The sequence below is a fragment of the Carassius auratus genome, chromosome 21 (assembly GCF_003368295.1).
Source record: "Carassius auratus strain Wakin chromosome 21, ASM336829v1, whole genome shotgun sequence".
NCBI lineage: Eukaryota > Metazoa > Chordata > Actinopteri > Cypriniformes > Cyprinidae > Carassius > Carassius auratus.
In genome coordinates this window covers 15087476-15105372 of record NC_039263.1, presented here as the reverse complement: position 1 = coordinate 15105372, position 17897 = coordinate 15087476, and the positions used below count along the sequence as shown (strand labels likewise).

The 17897-nt window shown below is 36.3% G+C and overlaps 1 protein-coding gene across 5 annotated transcripts in view; it reads left to right on the top strand.

The window, feature by feature from the left end:
- LOC113038638 (ankycorbin-like) overlaps positions 1-17897 on the top strand; it is a 39765-nt gene that overhangs the window by 14071 nt on the left and 7797 nt on the right. For all 5 annotated transcript variants that reach the window (XM_026196228.1, XM_026196231.1, XM_026196230.1 and 2 more), the window contains exons 3-8: positions 952-1082; positions 5022-5110; positions 5222-5286; positions 8398-8455; positions 9312-9382; positions 17776-17882. In XM_026196228.1, the coding sequence (XP_026052013.1) occupies positions 952-1082; positions 5022-5110; positions 5222-5286; positions 8398-8455; positions 9312-9382; positions 17776-17882 (521 nt within the window). The remainder of the gene's footprint in view (positions 1-951; positions 1083-5021; positions 5111-5221; positions 5287-8397; positions 8456-9311; positions 9383-17775; positions 17883-17897) is intronic.

The window sequence follows — 17897 nt, the reverse complement described above, 5'->3', positions numbered from 1 at the left end:
ATTTGCTTACACCCCTAATGTATATTTCTTGTTAAATTTAATGTATTGCCAGCCCTTATTTGAATCAGATAGCTTGAGATGCAAAGACTGATCCAGTGGCTTTTGGTGTCATTGCATCATTCTTCCATGCTGGAAGTTGGGAGGAGGCAAATCTTTTATTCGCCTTTTAGTCATGCTAAGAGCGGCTTCTTTGATTGAACTCAACTCTTTCGTCTTTCTCTCCTCAATCTCTCCTTGAGTGTGTAAAAGCTCTATCAACATGCTCTCTCATTTGTTCAAAGGCTAGTAACTCATGTTCTTTTAGTTTGACTCATATGTATACATTTTTCAAAGGTCATGGGTGAAGACAAATGGGGAAAGCTGGGTGATTTCCATTAGGGTCTGTTGAAGAGAGGACAAACTGTTGTTTGCTAATAGCTGATGACAATCATAAATTTGAAATATTGGCTCTTTTAAAACAGTACTAAAGTTTATTTCCAGTTCACAGACAATTTTTAACTGCCTAAGACTGGATTTGCTCCATCTGTTAAAGAGGACAATTAAATGGTGTTTTAACAGCTCCCATAGCCCTTGTTTCTGGGCTGAAGAAATCAGTTTATGGTAACACTTTAAACACACATTTTTGTTTGTTATTGTAAGTCAATTTTTTCTGCTAATGTTTAAGTCCTGATCATTTAGGCTAGACATGAAAAAGTCTGAGGCCACCAGTGAATTTTTTCTTTTGTCTCATTGACCTTATATATTTCTCAATTTAAATCAATCCTTTTGAGGAGCCAATACTGAATCTTAAATCCCAAGAAAGATAATTAGTCCATGTTGTTTTCTGAACAGAATGTTACGAAACATTATTTGTAGCACACCTCTCATCCAATAACGACACTAGATTTGGCCTTTGTTTTTTTTGTGAGATCTGTGTTTTTTTTTTTAAATCACCCACTTTTTATTCTTTAGGCCAATGAATGGAACAAGAATGATGAGCGTCTCCTGAGTGCAGTAGAGCATGGAGAAGCAGATAAAGTCACCTCCCTTCTGTCGAAGAAAGGAGCCTGTCCCACCAAGCTTGATAGCGAGGGAAAGTCTGCGTGAGTACTGGAACTGATATTGCTCTCATTCTTATTTGAATCAGATGTTGACTGCTCTAATTGTGACTTCAGCAGTGTTTTAAGAGAATTTTCTGCAGAACACTTGAGAAGTGCATTAAAATGAATTTGCATGTGTGTGTGTGTTTACACTCCAGCTGAAAGAGAGATTTGAGCTATGCTTTTTTGCATCCATTCATTATAGTGTTTATTTAGCTGTGGAAATGACAATCTAAACCCCACTCAACAAACAAATTTAGTCCTTCATTCACGCCATCAGCATTACCTTTCATTGCATTTACATCAGCCTTCATTTTCTCTTATTTATCGCAACAAGCACACAGATGTTCAGAAGTGAATGCTCGATTTGTGTATGCAAGTCTTCCAGTTTTAAAATCATGCATGACACGCATTTTAACCAACAATGACTTAAACACTCGAAATTCTACAAAATAAGCTTTGCCTTTCTGACTTTCTCGTTTAGCAATTTTCTGTCATTTTGCTTGGAAGTCATAGGAAAGGCAATTAAATATGTTATACTAGTTCAAAGAAGTTTGAATGCTTTGTTTCTTTGGCAGAGATGAATAGGATTTTGTTTTATTGGAGCCTCAACCTGAATAATTACATGCTTATGTCTACATTTTGGGGGAAAAATATACATGTTTTGAAATGTTGTGGACAGATTTATTGTGTATTGTGAGAATAACAGGAAATTTAAATCTGTCATAAAGGAATTTGTTCTCCACATTTTTAGAGTCTGACATCATAAGATTGTAATATTTTAGCAAGAAAGTTTAGTTTTCTCATGCTGAACTTGCTAGGCCATTGCTAGGATGTTCTGAGTGACTTCTTACTGATCTTAGATTCAACCTAAGTTTGCACAGTGAGTGATCTTCTAAGGAGAATGTCTAGCAGAATGTCTCATGTAATGCATGTTAGATGGATTATTGACATGTACCTTCAAAACATCAGTTATAAAAAAAGAAAAGAAAAATTCCTCAGATATGAGTTCCTTCAGATATGAATCAATGAGCAAGCTCCAGTGAAAGCTGAGAGACGATCTTGCTCTCTTCACTCTGTAAGTAATGAACTCTGATACTGCCGACCTGAATGAGTCTCCAGTGTCCTGCGTTACGATGGCTTGAGCCGAAAACGCTCTCATAGGCTCACAATAAATCCTTATCTGCCCATTTGAGGAGTTCATTGTGTTCGAGTGCTTGCACTTCAGAGGGTTCACGAGCTGGAGAGGCACATGCAGAACACAGAGCCTCGCTGTATTTCCAAACTGTCACAGTCGCCATGGAGATATAATTTCCTGATAATGAAGGAGCTGGACACGAGACCCTGTGCGATTTGATAATCATATGCTCCGGTGATCATGTTATTTACCTTGAAAAGGACTGCGAAACAGCTCTTGATCATATTAATTACAAAAACACAAGGCAAATGCTGGAGCAAATGTGTTGGCTTCTAACTAAAAACAAGAATCTGTTCTCTAGCTTGTGGAGAATGCAGAGGGATTAAACGTTTAATTGATTTGAGCATTTAATTCAATCTAAGGATGCCTGTGATTTAAGATTCATCATTTTAAAACTTTTCTTATTTTAAAGTTTACTCAGATATTAAAATTCTTCCATCATTTTTTTCTCCCACATGTTGTTTAAAATCTTTGTAACAAAGATATATGTATACAAAAAAAAAAAAAAAAAAAAAAATTCCCCATACAATAGAAGTCAATGATAACCAGAATGTTTGGTTGCCTTTAATGTTCAGCAGAAAAATGTCAAACGGTCTTTCTACTTCATAACACCACAAAAAAAAAAAATGACAGTGTTCATTTTTTTGTAAAAGATCTATTTAAATACTGTTTCAGGCAAATTGAAAAGCACTAGTCGTTTTATATTATGCTCTATCGTTTATATCCTGGTGTTGCAAAATACAATGTTTACGGTAATACTTTTTCATCAGTTGGATGACTGCAATCTTACACGCCACGGGGATGCAGGCAGAAATGTGAATAACATTATAGCGAGTGAATTGGAGACAGAACCAGGTGGCTTCGAGCAGAAGAATGACCAGCCAGGACAAAATGAGGAGCTCGTTCCTAAACAAGGGACTACATCTGTAGCATGGACACGCGTTTTTAAGCACTGCAGTTTTAAAACAAACGATTTTAAGCCGTTGAAACATAAACAACAGAGCTATATGCATTCACGGTCTCTGTTTCTGTATGGGAGGAGCAATCTTTTTGTTTTTTTGCCACTTTATTGGTTTTGAACGATTACTTAAACACATATTTGTCATAATTTCCGGCTTTACAAGTATCTCATAAACAGTGATTTAGGTGTTGAGAGGGAGTAAACAACTGTAAAAGAAAACTCCTGTGTAACATTATATTGTATCCGGACGACTTAAAGGAGATGCTGTCCAATATTTGGCCTGTCTGCAATTCATATTAATCAAACAACAGTGAGAGAAAATATGAGATTTTAATATTCTAAAAACCTTTTTAAAAGAAAAAAAATACTATCGTTATCATGATACAAAATTCATGAAAACTTCTCATGATATAAGATTTTGATCATATTGCCCATCCCGTGTTCCTTTTAATTCTTTCAAGAACAGTGTAGTTGTTTCTGGACTGACCTTTTAATAGCTTTAGTGATGTATATTGTACTTAAATTGCCATATTTGAATATTTAAAGTTCTTGGCTTATTCATTTTAAGGTAAGATCTCTGTCGTGAGTGACATAATTATCGAGTTCATTATCAGGACATCTTGCGTAGCTTTTGCAGTTAGCTTTATTACTGCCCAAAGAGAGATCCCAGTGCTTCTTGATGCTTATCTTCTAGATAAGTTGTAATCGATTTCATGTAGATGAATGTTTTTTCGCAAGTTTGTCCTCCAAAGAGCCAATTAATGAAGAGATGGTAGATATCACCCCAGCATGGTTCAGTGGAAGCTATTTATTAAGTGATAGAGAACACTGAACTTTATAATCACAAGGAGCAATTCATCGTCTCTGTGCCCTCGGGTCAGAGATTTCATGACTAATGAAAGATTTAAAGGAATCGTTCACCCACACATGAATATTTGTCCTCATTAGCTGGGTTTGCAACCATGTGTTTTCATGTGAATTTTGAGGTGTTATTATTTGTTTTATTTTTAGTAAATTTATGTTAATGTTGGATGGAAGCCTCAAGATTTAAATAAAATCTCCAAAAAGTGCATTAAAAACATGTGTATGTTATCATTTATAAGTTTGGTGCCCTGCTTACTGAAAGAAATATATATATATATTTTTTTTTTTTTTATTTTAGTTAGGATGCATAAAATGTATTCATTTTCAAATAAATGCTGATCTTTTGAACTTTATTTTCATCCTATAATCCTGAAAAAAATGTATTATGGTTTACACATGAATATTAGGCAGCAAAACTGATTGAACATGTGACCGTGAATACCTGAGCAGCTAAAAATGAGCTGTCATCACCTTATGGCTTTACTTTTTAAAATATATTAAAATAAATAAAATATAATAATAATAAAAATAATAAACCGCTATTTCAATTAAATTTTTTTGCTTTCATATTTCATATTATTAACTGTATTTTTGGTACAATAAATGCAGCCACCTTTCAAATTCTGAAGGTCAATGTATTTTGACAACAATGTTAATTGCTGCATTGTGCTCGACTTGCTACACAGAATGAAAAACATTGATCTAATGTCACTCATTCACACTAGCATGCTTTACAATTGCCTTAGGACAAGCATGTATGTAGAGCATGTCATTGACCTACCTTTTGAAATCAAAGAGCCCTCTATTTACTGGATGTAGGTTACAGACAAGATGTACAAACTGACTAAATATGAGTGGCATGGCTAATCTGCAACTAAAATTAAGTGTTCATGACATTCCCCCCTCCTTTCTTTCTCAGTCTTCATGTAGCAGCCACACGAGGTCAAGCTGAATGCCTTGCTGTTATCCTGGCTCACGGGGCGGATGTTTCTCTGCAGGACACTTCAGGTCGGTAACCACTAGATCAGTGTGTTTTTTTTCATTGCTTTTATGTTACATTAATAGCACAAAATAAATAAAATGTAAATAACACATCTTGTTTTCTCCTCTTCACATCAGGGTTTACTGCGTTACACCTTGCTGCCAAAAACAACCATTCTGAGTGTGTCAAAAAGTTGCTTCAGGTAATGTTTTTGATTGATTTTGAATGATACACTGAGAGTTCAATGTTCACAAACAGATGGAGCATATTCAAATGGGAACAACAGCCATGTCTGTTGCCATGCAATGTGTGCCAGCTAAACAAAGGAAGCAGATTTAGTTCTGCCGTTTTGTTAACTAGTAAATCCCACGGCCTCCCTCTGTGAGCTTGGAGAGTGTTGCATGTTTGGATGTGTGTGGGCAGGCTGGCATGTTTGAAGATGGTTTGGTGGAGCGCCGGTTACCTTAATGTAGTGTTTCTCTTTTATCATCATGGGTAGGGCTATAGCTATCGAAAATTTTAGTAATCGAGTATTCTACCAAAAATTCCATCGATTCCATAGTTTCCTTTTTTAGAATTTCTTTTTTTTTTTTTTTATGCATAGAATGCAATGCATACATCAAAAATAAACTTCATTTTAAACTAATTTTCCTTATTACCCATTGTTTATCTGTCTGTACTTGTACTGTGAACAATGACAATAAAGTTTACAGATGAATTAAGTGCATTTAAGTGCCATTCAATTGTGGTTTTAAATAAAGCATTTTCTGAGATGCACATTAAACTTTAAACACATAAAACATTAATTAATCTTTTAATTATTGAAAACGAAGCAAACTTAACTTTTTGGTAAACAAAGGGGATTTACTATTAAAAATAAAACATGGAAGAAATGTTGTGTGATTAAACCTTGATTTTGTTTGATTTTTTTTTAGTAGTAGGCTATGTACATTCTGCTGAGCAATAGTAATGCATATCTTGCAAATACTTGTCTGTAAACCGGACTTTTATTTTGACGGGGTTGACGTACCTTTACAGCTCTGTGTATGTGATGTGACGCTAGTTTTACTCAAATCAAACGGTCAAATGCTCAAGAAGTGACTGTCAGAGCAATTCTGGAGATGTTGTTCATGTGTTCACATCCTTATTTAGTGAGACAGCAGACGCTGAAATCACCGGAGCGTCATGCGTGCTTCAGTGTGTGTGATAAAAAGGAAGACGTGCTTCTTCTCCATTCATTATCAGAGACACGCAGAACATGCAGGATTCATATTTAAATAGACTGTTCCAGCTTAATATTTACAGATATTAGTCCATATCCTGATTTGATGTAAGTGCAATGACCTATTTTTGATTAATTAATTCAAAATTTGGCAAATTCCGTGCTATTCTGCGTTAAACTGTCAATTCCGTTTTTATGACTGGATTCCGCGACTCCCTCTGCGTTTTCTGTATCGCGGAAATCATAGGGCCCGAGTTGTGGTATGCCAGCTCTATCTTGCAATGGACACACGCCATGACATTCTCTTTACGTTTGCCCGCGCCCTCAAATCAAAACACTGCTGACTCCTTGCAGTATGCGACTTCGGACGCAGCACTTGTGTCTCCTTCCGCTTTGTGGGTGACATAAATGCGTTGTGTCACATTAAAAAATCATTGCGAAAGAACCTGACGTGAGATTTAAAATAAATTAAAAGAGGCTTCGAGGCAGAGGAATTTGCCTCTATCATTTTTTGTAATCGAGTTACTCAAGGAATCGTTTTAGCCCTAATCATGGGCAACTCATTCTCCGCTCCATGTGATTCTACCAGAGCTGCACAGATCCCAAATATACATGGTCTGTCATCTCTGTTCACTAATGGGTGCCAGTATTGGCTTTGCCAGTATGGATTAAAAGATGCATCGATATTAGCAATTTAACTTCAATTCAATTTATTCACACAGTAGGTCTCATAACCCCCCTTCCCCGTGTGATCCGGTTATGTTTTTATTTTTAAAAAATGATGCTTTTTATCTAATTTAATACATATTAAGAATTTCAAGTAATGTTTTTTTTTAACCGCAAATCTATGGTTTCACATTTAGAAATTATAAATTTAACATAGTAATTTAGTATAGTAACCAATTCTCACTATTAACTAGTTGCTTATTACCGTACATGTTCTTAACCTATTGGCTGTTTATTGCTTCTTATAAAGCACATATTCTGCATTACCATATTCTACATCCCTAATCTTAACCAATACCTAAACTTAACAACTACCTTTCTATTAATAAGCAGCAAATTAGGAGTTTGAAGCAAAAGTTATAGTTAATGGTCTGCTAATTGCGAGAATTGGACCATAAAATAAAGTGCACATAAATAAACTTTTACACAAGAATAAATTAAATTGTAAAATATATTAAAATATATTAAAGTAAATATATTTTTTAAAATTATTTGATTAGAACTCTTTTGATCAAATAAATGCAGCCATGGAGGACATCATAGATTTTTTTTCAAGCCATTAAACAAAACAATCCTGACCAAACTATTCTTTTTACCAGCGTTAAACTTCCACCCTTAAAAGTGTTTGTCAAGTGAAAAATGAGAAGTTTTGAATGGTGTCATTTTATGGAGGAAAGCCTTGGAAATATATTCCCCTTCACACAGCCAGGCCGGCATTGAATACATTAGCCTTTTTCCCCTGGAGATCCAGTGAAACAGAAGAATTAACTGCTGCACTAATGAAAGGGCCTGACAGTACTAATTCAGTTTCATCCAGCAGTCATAAACCAAGAGTCCTTACTTGGATTCCTAAGCACAACAAATGCTCTAATGTCCCCAATGCCTTAAGATTCTGCTGAAATTTTCCATGAATATGAAAGCTCTTTCTAGGCTAATTTTCCCAGAGAGTAGATTGAAAGGCTAGTCATGTCTAATAGTCCCTTCACTAGTTAAAAGCTTTTTTGAGGGATTTAAGAGGACAAATGGAATCTCGTTTTCATAATAGTGGAAGTATGGAATAGAGGGTTAATTTCTGTCAATCAATAATCACATTTAATATACTTTATTACACCTTTCCTCTGATAATACCTGTCAAAATAAATGTTTTGTGCCTGTTCATCCATGAACACCAGCATGACATGCTGTTAAATGTTTAATAAGAATGCACATCATTAACTCACATGAAAAAAAGTACTCTGTGAAAAGTGTAGCTGTTTTGATTGAAAGGTCGTAATTGGTGTCTAGCTGTTCCTTCAGGGTAGATCATGTCATGGTGGTTTTAGATAAAGTATTTGATGAAATAATTTAATTTGCTTCCTTCTACAGACTAAGTGTGTGGTGGATGCTCTAGACAGCTCAGGGAGGACAGCTCTCCATCATGCAGGTGAGGTTCACTTTAACACTGAGAGGAGCCATTCAAGGACAATCTACAGGCTTTATCTTCAGTGTGACTTGTTCTCTTTTATTATTTGGTTTAATAGACCTCTTTGGGAATTGATTGTTTGCTCAGAGTGGTATCGTGGTGTAAATGTGCACTTCCAAACATTAACCCCACGACTTTGCTGCCACAACTCTACTCCCAAGCACAGAATGTTTGTGGACCATTTGCACCAAATTGCTAGGTGTAGAGGGCAAACATATACACACACACACACACACACACACACACACAAAAAACATGTTTTTATTTATGGAGAGACTGTTCGTTCAGAAAATTGCTCCCTGGTAAGCCCATTTTACTCTCTATAGAAAAAGTGTGGTGTAGAGGAAAAAAATTGACAGGGTGTTTGTTGATAATTGAGCCTTTGTTATGTATTGAACCGGGTGGGATAGGCCACAAACAGCAACAAGCTTTCTGACACCTGGAGGTCAGAAGTTTGCTGGTAGGATGTAATTTGTCCCACAAGAAAAGCAAAACATGGTGTCATACAAACTACAAAGCAGAGAAATCCTTCAGTTGATTGGAGGATGCATTTATGTTCATCCGCTGCATGAGAATAATGGCTGTGATTGGTTGAGAAATGGGACACGGCATTATTATAGGGGTCACTAATAATTGTTAGGGAATAAGTGCTGTCACACACTATAAGCCTGTTTTTGGTCTCTGTGGGAAAGCTTAAAGTGTTTGCAGTAATTACTCTCTAAGGAGTTTGTTAGCCTGCTGTTAAACTCTTGTTTGTGTCTCTGTGGGGATAAAGAACTGCTTCTGATTATGTGTCCTCTCTTTCTTTCTTCTGTAGCTGCCAGCGGAGATACTATGATAGTTCAGCTTTTGTGCGAGCACAAGTGTCACGTCAATCTTAAGGATTCGGTATGTATGAGTCTTAAGCTGTCTGAACTGCTGAGAAAATTTCCAGCCTTTCTCTGCATGTGTTTTGCTGCAACTCAGAACTGCTTGTGGTCTACCTCAAACATGTGCATTGTCAAACACAACTCCTCAAAGACTCTGTTCTCTGTGGGTTTGAATCCCAGTCCAGATACATTGATTAAAATCCCCACGACACACTTGAGGTCCCTGTTACTTGAAGATTATTTTTCTGCTCTGCTCTTGTCTTTTAGTTTTTCTTCAACAATGTGTTTTCTTTAATTCCTCTGAGAGTCTCACAGTGCTGCTTTTTAAATGGCTTCTGTCTGGGTAATGGCAAGAGGACTGACTAGAACTAAAAAAAAATATTTGTTTCCTTTATTTACAGGTAGTAGGGATTTTATTTTCATAACTCAGACAACTACAACAACAAGAAAATCTAGCATATTTTGTATTACCATAAAAAGTTCTATTGAGAGCGTTAATAACTTTTATAAATTAATATAAAATATTATTATAAATATTTATTATTTAAAATGTATACTTTATATATGTAATACATATACATAAAAAAAAACGTTATACAATAAATACATTCCTATTTGTTCTCTTAGAATTTGTAAATATATGAAACATTCTGTGCAAATTTCGTTTACATCCAGCTTTATTTTTCAATGTTGCAAATTTTGCATAAAAATATGTGGTTGGTTAGTGTTAGTATCTGCCACTCATTTTAACTTATGACAATCATCCCATATATGTAGTTACATATAATATAGTTTTAAGTAACTAAAATACTTCAAAACAACATAAGAAGCAAAAGTATTCTAGTGGCCGTCAGGCACATCCAGTGTATTTTTAATTGAGAAATACATCCACAATTATTCACAGTTCTCCTTTAATAGTAGAGTTCCCTTTCGATACTTCACTCGTACTGTGTCGCTAGATGCTATGGGAAAAACTTTTTCTCAGATGACTGAAGCCTTTACAATCATGCAGTGAAACTGTATGGCCATTGGTCATGCGGTGAATTAAAAACTAACCAAAGGCTCAGCAGCAGAGCTGCACAAGCCTATGGCGAGGAAGCCCACCAGTGCCTGTCGGAATGTCCCGCTTCTCCTTCGGCAACGACAATCTTCTATTCTCTGACCCATGAGACTTGAAGCTGCTCGTCGATGACATATCTCGCTGCGGACAGAAGCTGATTCAGCGTTCTGTGCCGCTCTGCTGTTCTCGCTCTGCACTTCTAGCCCGAGAAACCCGCACAGTCCTCAGCTCGTCCCCTGCTGCCATTTGGTTATTTATATAAAAGAGCAAATTTCTAAAGAGAAAATTTGTAGTGACATTGTTGCAGAAGGGCAGTGAGTGCTTCACCTGTCTGGGTAATGCCCACAGAGATACTGATACTGAATTCTCTCTCTCAGAGTATGAGACTCGCTCCTCTCCGCTCGCTGACCGCCTTCTATGAAGGCAGCACCGCTCTCCCATTTCTCCTCTCTCACCAAAGCTCAGAGAAAGAAACAAGAGATCCACGGAGCTGAGCAACCGGGTTTGAGTGATTTGAGGGCACTAAATATTCACACTGAGCATTCTGCCCCATTCAGGCAATTGAAACAATTCTTTGTATGCTTTGGCGGTCACACCAGAGGGACTCCAGTCACAAAGCAAATAATTTATTGATGGTTAGTTGACGTTGTTGTGCTAGCATAGTCCTCCCTGGGCCTGCAAAGCCTCATAGGATTTAGAGTCCAATTCCACTCGGAGCGTGGTCAGGCAGTGTGTTACATGGCAGGCATTTGTGTGGTGGCCGGATGGGCCTTGCCATCCACATTTGCCAGGTTCTATAATTTGGACGTTCCAGCCTTACAGGCTCTGAGTCTATCTGCTTAAAGGGACATGCGCCAACTTAAAGCGAGTATATTCCGTGTATGCTCTTGGCCCTTTCAGAAGTGCTGAGGCTGTACAGAATGATTTGGACTGATTATGCAAGGCTGGGCTGACCACGGTGTGTTTAGCCCGCTTGCCTCCTGCAGGGCTCACCCTGCTTATACTTGGTCCCTCTGAGCTTTAATTGCCTAAGGCCAGTTTATACCAGTCGTTCCTCTTTATGGCATGGCGTGATTGTATTGGTTCCCCATAGTGTCTAGCAACATAGTACGAGTAAAGTATTGAAATGGAACGTACTCTGTTACTAACGTAACCTTGGTTCCCTGATACAGGATCGATTACTGCATTCCTTGCCTTACCTTGATGTTGCACGACTCTGTGTCGTCACTTCAGTCGAATTGACCTGATATTCTATGGCACAATTCTCTGGCAGGCTGCCCGGCCATTGGTTTGTTTTTAATTCAATACAACAAACCAATGGCCTAACAGTTTCACTGCATGTTTGTAAAGGCTTTAGTCATCAGAGAAAATTGAGTTTTTCCCCTTAGTGTCTAACAAAGCAGTACTCGTTCCTGTATCTCAGGGAACCGAGGTTACGTTAGTAACGGAGTACGTTTTCTGTTAAGACCCACAGCGCTTTTATCCCAGAGAAAAGACTGATTGCAGGGAAGGGTGAACAACCCTGATGCAACTCCAGAGAAATATTTCATGCTAATGATGCATCAAATAGCTATGTTCTGTCTGGGGAGACTGCTAGTAGAAAGAGGCAACAGCTAAACAACGTTCATTAAGTGATCCTCTCTGAAATGTATCTCTCTGAAATGTACAGTAGAGAAAGATGGCTTGTGTCGTGTATGATTTATAATGAGCTTTGTTATCTAGAAAACAGAAGCATAACTTCCTTTAAAGTCAAGTTGCTTTTAATAATATTTTGCAGGTAGCAGAACAACATGCAGGATATAGTTTTGCCTTTTGCATGAAAAATGTCCTAGCCTCTTTTACTTGAATCAAAAGCGAGTAAAGTATATATACATAAATACATTGAATAATTCACTCTATTCACTTATTTTTTTATTTTTTTTTGAAAATCTGCAAAACATTTACTCTCCGCCAGGTATTCAAAGATCTAGATGAGTTTACTTCATTGGATCAGATTTGGAGAAATGTATCATTACATCATTGCTCACCAGTGGGTTTTCTGCTGTGAATGGATGCCTCAGAATGAGAGTCAGGGTTCGGATAAGGTGCTTAAAGTGCTTGAAGTACTTGAATTTGACTTTTTGAAATTTAAGTACTGTAAAATCCTTGAAAACTGCTACTGTTTGAGAAGGCACTTGAAAAATACTTGAATACTTAATACTTGAGTGCTTACAGGTTAATATGTATGAAATAAGTGTTATTTTTTTTCTTGATAAAACAATATTTTACATAAAATTAATGATGCAGTGAGTCTGACAGAGTCGTTTCGCCTGGGTTTTAGAAGCGCTCAAGATTACTCTTTGAGGAAAGTTGTGTTTGTGGTAAAACTTTTGATAATGATTGCATTTTATTGTTCAGTCTTTAATTGCATGTACTGTTTGTTTGGGTTTCATTTGGGAACGCATATAAAGTCTGAAGCATTTTGTGTTGCACTGTTGTCATTTACAAGCGTGGAGCCTATCTCCATCTCAGCAGTCTCAGGACCATAGGCTGTATAAAAACAGGCTTGAGACACAAACTTTTCCTCTGCATATGCTGTGAATTTGTGTTGATTAAAATTCATCTAGGAAAACCATGCATGTTATCTCAGTAGATTTGTAACGTAAATCATTTATAAACCTATGCCAGCACAGGAGAATTCATCAACATATTTCTAAATATGCGATTTGTTGTACATCACAATATCAAAATAAAAGTTCAAACCCTCACTCTGAGTTTGCATGTGGCCAAATATTAAAATTACATAGATTTAAACATCCTTGAATCAAGCTATGAAGTGAAGCATGGCCAGGCCGTTGGCACCCTCGGCAAGTATTTGTTATAATAAACTTAAGTTGGTTATGTTCATATTATGTATAGGAATATTACATTATTTTAACAGTTTGTTCTATAAATCATGTAATTGTTTGGGTTTGATGCTTTATCAGATGCTTACAGTGCATTCAGGCTAACATTTTTTACCTAACGTGTTCCCTGGGCATCGAATCCACAACCTTTACCTTTATTGGTTTATTAGAATTTGAAAGATAACAATATTGTTTGATAAGTGAGATCTCTTTCATTCAAAATGTAATTTTGCAGTTTCTGTATGAACCCTGGAGAGTCCAGACAGCTGATAAAAACATCACAATAATCCACAAGGCTTAATATCATTAGTTAACATCTTGTGAAGTGAAAAGTTTACTGCATTCACTGCAGAGAACCCATTGATGAACAAGTGATATCTTGTTAAATTTCTCAAAATCTGTTCCATTTCTGTTCCATTTTCATTTAATAATTTAGCAGATGCTTTTATCCAGAGCCATTTATAATGAGGACAATATAAGCAATCAAAACAACAAAAGAGCAACAATACATAAGATTTACATCTTACATGGCTTGAGGGTGAGCAAAATATTAATTTATACATTTTAGGGTGAGATATTCCTTGAACCCCTGTGCTTGTCTGTTTTTATTTCACATTATCACCTATTGTCTAATTCACACATCTCAATTGTCATAATGTCAGCAGCTTCAATGTATTAAAGCATTTTTTTTTCTTCTGAAGCTGTAAATTACTTGGAGACAGAGGGTAGGTGTGGGAGGCAACGAAATCCTCAAGCTGTGGCTCTCTAATTTAGACAACCATGACTGAAGAGCTTCAGCAGACGAGAGAGAGGGAGAGAGAGAGAGAGGGAGAGGGAGAGGGAGAGGGAGATGATCATCAGATGCTGCTTTCGGTCACTGATTATCCACCATTGTCATCCTCTGAGGCAAGCCTGGCACAATTCTGATGATTCTCGCCCACTCAGCCCATTGCTTTAAACATGCGGAAATACCTGCTTTCATTGCAAAATTAATAAATGTAGCCAAACTAATGTTGCAGTAGCATTCTAGGCTCGAGCACAAATGATAGTCCTTTGATGGACGCTTAGAAAACACTGGGCCTTATGTTCAAAAACCAGGCTGTTAGCAGTAGACAAATAAACTGATGTGTTCCTTTTCTGATTATAAGTCTTCTTGGAGTTTACCTTTAAGCTGGATAGAAAACTTTGAACCACCAAAAGCTTAGCAAAAGCCACTGGGTCTAATTTAGAAATCTCAAACCTGCTACTTTTCCCCTTATTTTCCCTTGAAGCATATTGGATGCTTATACCCTCAGGAGTATTAGACATGCAGTGTGTGAATAGATTACTAATTTACACTGCAAAAAATGTGGATGTATTTAATAGGGATAATTCAACAAAAAATGAGAAAATTCTGTCATAATTTTCCATTGTTAATGTCATTGCAAACTCACACTGTGACTTTTTTCCATTGAACACAAATGGTGTCATTTTGAAAGGCTCTTTTTCATGCAGTTTCAATGAAAAGCAAATGACGCAGAAAAGCACCATAAAAAAATCATATTGTGTGGGTGAATGAGGTTGAATAAATAACAATTTTCATTTTTTTAATACATTGTAAGAAATGGCAAATATGGCAAAATTTTACCTTTTAGGTAAAACCTATGGGGCAGTCGCTTGGAGGGACACATTTGTATCTTATTTAATCCTAAAAAGTGCATATTAATCTTATAACAGTGTTATTATTCAACATTTAGGAGCAGAGTCAGAAACAGAGCTGGGTAGATTACTTAGAAATTGTAGTCTGGTACTGTTTCCAAATTACATGGCACAAATTTTAGTTAGTAAGATAATCCATTACATTACACATTTTAGGTAATATAATCAGACGATTAATTCTGGATTACTTTTCACCTGTTTATCATATTGATTTAAATAAGATAATCTTTCCAAATTTATATAAGAGAGACAGAGGAAGAGAAAATATTCCATTCTTTGTTACTGACCATATTAAGTGCATTAAATATTGTCACAATTTCCCAAACTTTTTTTTGAAGTAACTGCAGGGGATTTGTGAGTTTAATGAAAAGCAAGTAATTAATTAAATCATTATGTAAAATTAAATCATTTAGATCATCCATCAAAATAAAACACTTACTAAAAATGTAAATATTCTGTTTGTTTACCTGCATGTCAACACAAATGTGATGCTTAATTATTAACTTAATATAAAATATCAGGGGTACTTCAAATAAATGTTTTATGTGAAAGAGGTCTGGCTGAAAACAAGTTTGGGAATCCCTTCATTATATTTGTAAGAAATAAAGTGAATATTTGCATTTTAATGTGTTTGAAAGACAAAAGCCTTCCAAAGACATGCATGGTTAAATAACGTACTCCGTGATAATTCAAATAAAATTGAATGTTAATCAGTAGTTGATACAATGTTGAGAGAAAAAAAACAACAACCTGGAATTGTTTTTTTTTTTTTTTTTTTTTTGTAATTCCAGTGGTCAAATGCTGTGTGGACTCAATGTTCTGTGTAATGATCACCACTCGACTAGTGACTGGTCTTTGTGTGTATGCACACAAAAGTGGAAGACCTTCTGAATGTGTATTATGGTATGCTATTACAAAAATAAATCTAATTACAAGAAATAATTTTTTGGAATCTGATTACGTAATAGAGATTACTTGTAATCAGATACTATCCAGCTCTGCAAATAAGGTATAAATATTTTTCTGAGGGTGTAAAGAAAAACAGTTAAAAATATCATGCCGCCTGAACGAATGTATACTTGGTATTTAGGGGTTTACTTTTTTTAGCGCAATAACATGGCAACACCTTATAAAATGCTTTGTTGGATACATTGTTCTCTGAAAACCTGTTTTAAGTTAAGACTGATGTATGTATTTCTTTATTATGTAAACAAACCAGTCATTTCTGATACAATTATCCTAATGTTTTTATTACAGTGACTTAGCCATTATAAAATTGGCTTGGTTGTGAATGCCCTTGAGGTAAATGTTGTAAGCAAACTTTCTCAACAGCAGACTGATGCAGTTATAAACTAATTAATTGGGATTGATGAGGTCTGCTGTGAGGAGAGAAATGGCTTGAGCTTGTGAAAAAAATGTTGAACAATTATGTTTTCATGACCGTTTTCCTATAAAATGTCAATTGACTTAAAGATTGCACCTTGATGTGAATTGTAATAGCTACAAAGAAGGTAATTATTGTATGTTTTATCACCCAAATATTGGGCACACAAATGTTCCTTTTAATTTAAATTGCAATTATATCATTTCCTGACCTGTTGGGTTGAGCGCTGACCTTCCAGATGTCTTAAATGTTCGCTTGTTAAATTTAATCTCATTCTGACACTTCAATACACGCCAGGATAGAAACCAGCCAGAACATAGGATTTGTACTAAATCATTAAATTTTATTCTTAATGCCATATGAGCTCAAAACACCCCCTGTACTGCAATGACTAAGCATTTGCCAGTGAAGATACAAAATGAAAAGCATCTAAATAGGACTTTAAATCTTTGTTGTATACCTTAAACACGCACAAGCTAAAAGGGCTTATGCAATAAGGTTTGTTTCTGTACCATAAACGAGCACCAAAATCGTGTCAAGTTTCCTCACACGTTCCAGGGAAAAACCACACCATGTTGTGAGCTTACATAGAAAGTCTGGATATGCACCTCTTGCTTCCTGAAGAAAAAAAAGTTATACTCATTTTTCTTCATAAATTCTTCAAATATAGCATAATATCAGAAGAATTTAAAACAATTCCTTATAGCTCACAATGTTTTGCATGCACAGCCTGTTGTCTTGTTGTTGTTGTTGTTGAGGTTTTAACTGAGAAAACGTATGCATTTGTGCAAAGCTGTACAGAATCATGGTGCAGATCAAATTTAGCCGTCACCCTAAATGTGCCTGTGATGAGGTGTCAGTTTCTCTTACTCTGGAACTATTGGCAGAACCCCTGAGACCTTTGGGATCACTGGCAGGGAGCGTTGAGCTCCTCCTTTCACTGTCAGGGTATTGTTTGCCCAAGGAAATTTGGAAATGAAAAGTAGAAATTATCACCTTTGTGCATTACTCTATTACTTTATATCTTGTAGAATTTAATGTGAAGTGAAAATTGAGTGAAAGTGACATACAGGCAAGTATGGTGACCCATAATCAGAATTTGAGCTCTGCAATTAACCCTTCCAAAGTGTACAAACACAGCAGTGAACACACACCCAGGGGAATGGGAATCCATTTATGCTGCGGCATCCGGGGAGCAGTTGGGGATTCGGTGCCTTGTTTAAGGGCACCTAAGTCGTGGTTTTGCTGACCCAAGACTCGAACCCACAACCTTAGGGTTAGGAGTCATACTCTCTAACCACTAGGCCACAACTTGCATCATGTTATTTTGTTATACATGATATTTGAAGAAAAATGATGTTGACTTAAAGCTCTTTTTCATTTAGGATGGCTTCACGCCCCTGCTTTTGTCAGCTAGGCATGCACATGCAGAGGTCTGCCAGAGTTTATTGGACTGGGGCGCTGACATCAACGCTAGAGACAAAAATGGCAGGTATGGTTCTGGATA